This window comes from Monopterus albus, unplaced genomic scaffold, assembly GCF_001952655.1.
Source record: "Monopterus albus unplaced genomic scaffold, M_albus_1.0 scaffold147.1, whole genome shotgun sequence".
Taxonomy (NCBI): domain Eukaryota; kingdom Metazoa; phylum Chordata; class Actinopteri; order Synbranchiformes; family Synbranchidae; genus Monopterus; species Monopterus albus.
In genome coordinates, this window is record NW_018128027.1 from 1,608,940 (window position 1) to 1,617,727 (window position 8,788).

The 8,788-nt window shown below is 44.3% G+C and overlaps 1 protein-coding gene across 2 annotated transcripts in view; it reads right to left on the reverse strand.

The window, feature by feature from the left end:
- The window catches only part of akt1 (v-akt murine thymoma viral oncogene homolog 1), a 43,688-nt gene that overhangs the window by 6,831 nt on the left and 28,069 nt on the right, over positions 1-8,788 (reverse strand). For both annotated transcript variants that reach the window (XM_020614555.1, XM_020614556.1), the window contains exons 6-10: positions 6,200-6,331; positions 6,020-6,085; positions 5,423-5,491; positions 5,128-5,253; positions 3,134-3,262 (exon numbers count right to left, since the gene is read on the reverse strand). In XM_020614555.1, coding sequence (XP_020470211.1) covers positions 3,134-3,262; positions 5,128-5,253; positions 5,423-5,491; positions 6,020-6,085; positions 6,200-6,331 — 522 coding nt within the window. The remainder of the gene's footprint in view (positions 1-3,133; positions 3,263-5,127; positions 5,254-5,422; positions 5,492-6,019; positions 6,086-6,199; positions 6,332-8,788) is intronic.

An 8,788-nucleotide genomic window follows, 5' to 3' on the forward strand; every position in this document is an offset into this window, starting at 1 on the left:
TCCGTCGCAGCCGAGCGCCCCCCAGCCACATCGACCTGATCAGTGTTTGATTGTTGTGTCTTGTTGCTTTCCTTCTTTTCTCGCTCCTCTATCCACTCACCCCAACCGGTCGAGGCAGAAGTCCGCCCACCAAGAGCCGGGGTCTGTTGGAGGTTTCTTCCGTTAAAGGGAGTTTTTCCTCCCCACTGTTGCAAAGTGCTTGCTCAAGGGGGATTTGTTGGGTTTTCCCTATGTAATAACAGTGATAACAGTAAGGTCTAGACCTTACTGACTAACAGACTTTTGTTGTGATTTGGCACTATACAAATAAAATTTGATTTGATCTCACATAGGAGCAACGATAGTATTTTCCCCAGAGCCCTGAATATTTAATCACCACAAGCCCTTCAACACATACAGATCAACAAGCAGCCGAGGGGCAGGACCCTTAAATAAGCATGTGTGGCAACACACACAAACTTGGGTCTTACATACAAACCATTCAATAGACTCAAGCAGAGTCACAGAGAAGAAAATACATAGTCTTATTTCCATGGGATGACTTCTGTAGAGAAACTCCTCCAGTGCTGTGCTTACTGGACACCACGACCTGTTGCATGACTAATGTGCTGCTGAGCCAAGTTGTTCCAAGGTCTCTGAGGACATGTACTGGATTCTACCTTGCCAGGCGGATGTTGAAGGTGAAATCAAGACAAGAAGAACAGCTTGTTCTCTTAAACCCCCAGCAGTGTGATGAGGCGATTCAAAACCAAGAATAGAAACTTGGGTAAAAAGACATGGGCAGACTAACAGAATCAGATTTGGACATAACAGTGAACAGAGAGACAGAGAGAGAGAGAGAGAGAGAGAGAGACAGAGAGAGAGAGAGAGAGAGAGAGGGGGCCCCGGAATTGGGTAAAAAGACATGGGCAGACTAACAGAATCAGATTTGGACATAACAGTGAACAGAGAGACAGAGAGAGAGAGAGAGAGAGAGAGAGACAGAGACAGAGAGAGAGAGAGAGAGAGGGTCCTGGAAAACAGATGGACGAACGTGTCCGTAAAAGGAACAGAACTACTGCGTATGTGTGTGTGGGCATTTAGCCTGGCAGTGCGATGAGCATCGAGGAGAAAGAGTGGAGGGCCGAGGGAGTAACATGAAGCTGGTGTGGGGCTCGGATTACTGGGCCGTCTCTATTTCCAGTGCTGCAGTCGTGTGATTCACACTGTGCGACAGCTGGGCCCGCAGCTGCCCCATATATGTAGAGGAGAGCCACAGCTGTGAAGCTGCCAGGAGCGTAGGAGCCAAGCTCATCCCTCATATACGTAACCAGGACTGTCTGCCTGCCGGGGCCCCAGCCACAAACTAATGCGGTTACACTGCCCCAGAGGATCAAAGATAAGGAGAGGAGGAGGATAAAAGTACAAACACTCGCTGCTGTTGTGGAGCTCTACTCTGTATACTGCACTTTTTTTTGGCTCACCAAGATCTGCTCTGGCAGCCATTAATATTCCAAATTCATAAGTCCAGATCAGTTTCAGTGTCTAGATTAAACCTGTTCACATAGTCCTTAACAGCCAATTCCAACAGCCACTAATGGTTTTCCTTTTGTACCTACTTTATAAAAGTGACAAAGTGAATTTGTCCCATTGCTTACTCCAGACAAACTGGCCAGGCTGTTGCAGATTAGGTCTCTTTTCTCTTTTTTTACCCCCCAGCCTCATCTGCTCAGGGTGGAATACTCCCAGACGTTACAGCATTCCTGTGCAGCGCACACACACACACACAACACACAACAAGGTCATTGTTGACTGCAGAACAACCTGTAACACTGCCTGGGCCGCACTCCATAGAGACTCTTGCCAATGACCCCATTGCCATGGTGACGCCCCCTGATGTCTCCCTGCTCTGCTAAGCCGAGGCTGGAGCTGTCAGACTGTGGCTCTTTGTGGAGGAGCAAAAAGAGCTCAGGACTGACAGGTAGAGCACTTTAAGGTATTCAACCAAAACGGTTTATAGAAGTACAGAAAAAGCTTTTTTTCCTCAGGTGTGAGGAGGTAAATATTCAGATGTTAGACCAGTCCAGCTTTGTCTTCATACCCTGATGTTCATAGTTAGAGAGAAGTTTAGAACAGGTATGTGTTCTGCTGAGTTATCCTAAAGCACTGTGCTCACAGTGGCTCTAGCTCTACCCAGGACAGGTGAGGCATCCCGGGCAGCGGTGGGGGCTGTAGCTCCTCTGGTGCCTCACAACAGCTGTAGCTAATGTGGGGCGGAAGCTCACGTTTCCTGAGGCCAGGCCAGCCAATCAGCCCTCCTCCTGCCCCAACCAGCAAATTCCAAATGGAGGCTAAAAACAATGATACGACAACTGTGTCAACACGGACACCCTTCTCCCGGAAAACATTTTTACAGCATCAGGCAAGGGGCTAGTGCAAACAATCAAGTGCTTAAAACACACACCGCCTGCACCCACAACAAAATATCAGGTTACACAGCCCACTCCAACACTTGTCATACCTGCACGCAACATGGAGTAGCCACAACCCTCCACATGCAGCAAATATGAAAGCAGGCTGCCCTGTCCTGGGCACATGGTGCACTCATTTAACTTGACTTCAGATGGAGATTAGAAAGGCATTCTGGGACAGCTGCCTTCCTTACACATGCTTCTCATCCAAGTAAGGTCAAACAGCACACACTATATTTCTGTTTGGAATCTACTCATGTCACACATGACAGGCCTTATATCATTATAGGGCTCCACATATCTACTCCAATCAAAAGGATCTCTCTCTCTCTCTCTCTCTCTCTCACACACACACACACTGTATCCAATAAAAGAACAACAATAAAAGAATTTAAAAAAACCATGCTATGATGTTCACAGTTGCCAGATCTTCACCACACTGAACATCTATGTGATCTTTAGGCCTGTTAAGACTGTGCTCACCACCACAACCGTCAAAAATGAGGTTTGCAGTAGCATTCGAGTAACACTGAAGATATTTTGCTGTCTCATGGCATCCAAGACACTTCGGTTGTTGATTTTTCTTTTATCACTGATCTGTTGGTGGTATAGCTAAAGAAACCTGCTGCGATAAAGGAAGGCATCGTTATATCAGGCAGAGAAAGAACCACTTTTGCGATTACCTCAGGTGCTAGATACTCTGGTGTCCCACAGAAAGTTTTCATGGTGGCGCCATCTTTGATCCCCTCTTTACACAGACCAAAATCGGTGATTTTTATGTGTCCGTCTTTGTCCAGCATAAGGTTTTCCAGCTGAGAAGGAAACAAAGAAGATGCACGTTACCATCATTGTTAAATGACTCACTGTTCAGGGGAGTTAAAAAACAGTTTTCATTCATAAATGTATGAAGATAAAAGCTTCAGTTTTTATCAAATAGTTTAAACGAGATTTCTGAAACTTAGCTTCTGAAATCTCAGAATTGGTGCCTCTCAATCTCAAGTAGCAGCAACTTTGATGGCGGTCGTTTACAGCTTCCCACAGTAATTAATATCTGTGTTACTCTGGTCGTTTTAAATAAATGAATTGCCCTTTTAATCTATCAGCTGCTATGGTGTAAAGGAGGAGGTGAAAAAGGGCCTGGTATGTGGAATTAAACCATACTGTAAATGCTGCAGTTATTCAACACTCAAAATGTCAGTCCCTTTTTCTTTATTATCCAGGCTTTCCAACAGAGTGAAAGCATATAGCATGCAGTGGAATGATGACGTGAATGCCTTTTCTAAAGTAGAATAACCTGATCTGTTAGAATAACAGACATTTATTTCATTTTCTTTTTTGAAATATGCCAACTTTTCCACCTCAAACCAGAAATAAAAACTTTTTTGCAATACAATGTTATTTTAATTTGTGGCATTTCCACTCAGTTTTATGCACACAGTAAAGAGTATAAACACCAATGGAATCATACCTTGTAATAAAAAAAAAAACAAAAAAAAAAAACAGTATTCTAACAGCTTTAAGATGTTCACCATAACGTGACATGACTTGAAGTTGTATTGCCTTTTAAGAGCTGCATCTCCTCCCTCCCTCTCTGTCTTTCTCTCTCAGTTAAAGTCACCTGGCAGCTGTGGCTCACACGTGGCCAGCAGCACCCGGCTAGAGTCAGCACATCCTCCAATCCTGCTGCCCTGGCATTTTCAGGAGAATCCTAGCAGGCTGGAAGCCTGCCTCTTAAACCCAGGGGAGAGTGCTGTGCTGACCTGGCTGGTATAGTCTTATCAGCTGGAAGCAGTCAGACTACAGATGCCCACTGCAACACAGATAACCCCATATTGCCCTCCTTAACCCAAACATGCCCCATCAGTCTGGAGCATCCATCAGTGATTTCATCTGTAGAGTATTAGAGGTTTGTTCTGCTATTTGAACTCAAATATCAGAAAAATATTCAACGTCATGCATAATCTGGAGAGCCAGGGGAGAGAAAGTGGTATCTGGTTACAAACAGAAGTATTAACACACCCATACTCCAACTACCCAGGACACACAGTCCCACTGACAACACCACAGAAGCATTTAAGACACTATTTCACACATATCAGAAGAATAAGCAACTGTAACCTTGCAGTGGCTTTTTTTCTCGGATGATAATGGATATTTTCTCTCTGCTGACTACTAGTGTTGTACTGTCTGCATTTAAATGATGTCAATCACACAGACCATGGACAGATATTAACCACTGAGAACACTGTATGCATGCTGTAATTAGGCAAGCTGCTCTTTGAGGACTGGTGGTGTATAGACTGAGCCTTCCTGCAGCTGCAGGTAGGTTTAAAGACTGATCTTGGGTGCGGCGGGAAGAGCAGTTGTCTCCCAATCGGAAGGTTGACGGTTCAAATCTCAGTGCCTGCAGTCCAAATGTCAAAAGTGTCCTCGGGCAAGACATTGACCCCCCCCCCCGTTGCCTGTGAGGGCGGCGCGCAGCGGCCCAGGGCCCTCAGCTCCAAACATAATTTCGTTGTACGTGTCACAATGTTACAATGACAATAAATAAAGCTTCTTCTTCATATTAATAAGTCTGGGCCACTGCCATTGCTCTGCATGAAGACAAACATTTTTTGTATCCTTCCCTGGGAGAAAGGTCATAAAGAGGATGAGACAAAGTAAAGACATGTCCTACCTTTAGATCTCGATAGACTACGTTTCTTTCAGCGTGCAGGTAGTCCAGCGCTGACACTATCTCTGCACCGTAGAACCGAGCCCGCTCCTCCGAGAACACCCGATCCCTTGACAGATGGAAGAAAAGCTGAGGGGAAACGGGAGAATGATAACAAGGAGACAGAGGACAAATGAGGAAAGAGTTAGTTAGTCCAGTGTGAATAGGAACAGTAAAATTATTCAAGGTCAGTAGTATTGTGTCTTGCGATTCCCTAAGACCTACAGGTGCACATTTATTAATGGGTAAAATGGCTTACCTCACCACCGTTTGCATACTCCATGACAAAGCACAGGCGGTCATGTGTCTGGAAGGAGTATTTCAGTCCCTGCACAAAGGAAAAAAAGAAAGAAAAAAAAGTTCAACACAGAACTTGGTGATATTTTCAGCTAAATTAAGAGGAATCTGCCATTTAAACAGCTGATTGTAATATTAAACAACAGAACATGTTGTGACTTTGCACCTTTATCTACATTTTTCAAAACAAATATCTAATGAAAACTGGATTAGGAAGCCTAGAGTACAGTGAATCCAGTATGCTGAGGCTTTTTCCACTGATGTGTGGCAAACATTAGTCCTACTAGGTGCGATGAGCACATCAATCACCACTTTGAGCTAACAATTTGGTGAAGCCTTTCAACACAATCCACCTCAGTCTTAGAGAGAAAGGGTTAACTGTTGAAGAAAACAAAAGGACACCCAGTGCTGCTGTGAAAGACCCAGCTCAACTACAGCTCTTCAACACAGTCCTGGTAAAAATACTTTTTTTTTTAAATGGGTGCTGGTGGGTTGGATTGAAGAGGCTTGCAAGGAGTTAAAATAAGGTTTGGTTTAGATATATTGAGGGGCTCCTTACCGTCAAGAATGGATGCTTTGAATTCTGGAGGACTCTGTTTTCTGTGAGTGTATGAGCCACTTCATCCTGAAAAAAGACACAAATAGTGTTGGTGCAGCTCTTACAATGGCTAACAACCAGGTATTAGTCATTACCCCACTGATCCCCCTCCCCTTTACTTGCTGATTGGCATCCACTCACTTTTGCTACGATCACCTCCTTCTTCAGGATCTTCATGGCGTAATAGCGTCCTGTGGCCTTCTCCTTTACTAGAATAACTTTGCCAAAAGTGCCCTTTCCCAGGAGTTTGAGGTATTCAAAGTCATGCATAGTCTGGAGAGCCAGAGGAGAGAAAGTGGCATCTAGTTACTACCCAGGACACACATTCCCACTGACAACAACACAGAAGCAGGACTAACAGGAGTTACAAGCTTCAGCAGCTGAGGTGCGAGAGACTCTGCATACAACTGTTGCCCGGGTTCTTCACCAGTCAAAGCTTTATGGGAGAGTGGCAAAGACAAAGCCACTGTTGAAGAAAACCCTTTTGAATCTTCACAAGAGTTCGCCAAAAGGCATGTGGGAGACTCCATGGTCAAGTGGAAGAAAGTTCTTTGGTCTGATGAGACCAAAATGGTGCTTTTTGGCCATCAGACAAGACAATATGTTTGGCGGACACCAAACACTGCACATCACCGCAAAAACGTCATTCCCACTGTGAAGCACAGTGGTGGCAGCATCATGTTGTGGGGATGTTTCTCAGCAGCCGGCCCTGAAGGCTTGTAAAGGTGGAGGGTAAAATGAATGTAGCAATATATAGGAAAATCCCTGTGCAACCTGGCAGATTTGGAGCAGTTTAGCAAAGAAGAATGGAGTAAAATTGCAGTGGCCAGATGTGCAAGCCTGACTGAGACCTATCCACACAGACTCAGTGCTGTGATTGTAGCCAAAGGTGCATCTACTAAACAGGGGGTGAATATTTATGCAATCACTTATTTCACATTACATATTTTTATTTGATTGACATTACTTTGTAGAAACCTTTTTTCACTTTGACATTAAAGAGGTTTTTTTGTAATTTTTTTTTGTCAAAAGAAAAACGAAATTATATTGACAATGAGTGTGCTGTCCCTGGTAGGCTTTCGCCACTGCGGCCCGGGTTCGAATCAGGGTTGCGTCAGGAAGGGCGTAAAACACGTGCCAAATGTCAACATACGTTTTGACGGTGTGACGATTCACTGTGGCGACCCCTAAAGCGGGAAAAAGCCAAAAGTGACTCTTATATTTACCATGATTGATTTATAAAACCAATAAAAGGGTAAAATATCCAAGGGGGTGAATACTTTTATAGGGACTGTAAATACAATATATACTTTTTCATACACATATGTGTACCCAAATATATACACATATCCTTAAAACAAAATTAAATGAAATTAACAAATCAGTAAATGATTAGAAAGAGGAAAGGGAAAAAAAGAAATAAAAGGGAGGGAAGTAGGTTATATTCTCATTGAATCTGGTTTGATTGATAGGTGTGACATACTCAAAACAGCATGGACAATGAAGACTAACAACAACAACAACAAAATAAAAGTACAGGGTGGGCCATGGAAAAGTAGTCTGGAGCCCTAAGTACCTATCTCCCAACACCGGTATTGGAGGCGGACTACTTTTCCATGGCCCACCCTGTAGCTTGTTATATTTCTAGGAGTTTGTGGGAATGTGCATGGCCTAGGCCTGGTATCTGGTTCAAGTTAAGAGAGGTTATAAATGGATTCCAAGTGTCAGTAAAAGGTAGGTAGGTAGGTACTTTATTGATCCCTCAATGGGGAAATTTCAGTGTTTCAGCAGCAATGGAGAACAGACATCATAACACCATGAGAACAAGCACCGCACACACACATCCTAATAAATTCCAAGTACTCAAAAACAGACAGAATCAAGTATTTGAATAATCAAGAACAGGATTTTACATATGCGCATATTAACCATGCATTTCACCCCAGGATTTGAGTATTGCACCTCAGCTGACTATTACATAGTCCCTCATACTTTCACCTAGCTTATCCCTGCAGTGATGTATTGTACAGTCTGATAGCTGTGTGGAGGAACGACCTACGGTAACGCTCCTTCTTACACTGGGGATGTAACAGTCTTGCACTAAAGGAACTGTTCAGAGCCTCTACTGTGTGGTGCAGGGGATGGGAGGGGTCATGTATGATGGTTGTTAGTTTTACCAGCATCCTTCTGTCCGCCACCTCCTCGATGGAATCTAGGGGGCAGCCCAGGACAGACCCAGCTCTCTTAACCAGTTTGTTGAGCCAGAGAGCACAGTGCTGTGTTTCTGGCTGCTGTGTATGTTAGCCCAAGAGCTGATCCCTCTGCGGCTCTCAGTAAACTCTATGATGTCATCAACGCGCTAGAGACAGTTCACCCCGATGCTGTATCTATCGCTGCAGGCGACTTTAACCAGCGCAATTTAAAGACTGTACTTCCCAAATATTACCAACATGTGAACATTCCCACTCGGGGCAAGAACACTCTGGATCATGTTTACAGTAACATACGTGGTGCATACAGGGCCGCACTCCGCCCCCACCTTGGACGCTCGGACCACATTTCTTTGTTCCTGTATCCAGCTTACAGACAAAGACTGAAACAAACAAACCCTGTCACCAAACAAATTAAACTCTGGACCCCAGAGACTGAAGGCACCCTGCAGGACTGTTTCGCCCAGACAGACTGGGATGTGTTTAAAGCTGCAGCCACCTCAGAGGACTTTTCTGTCAG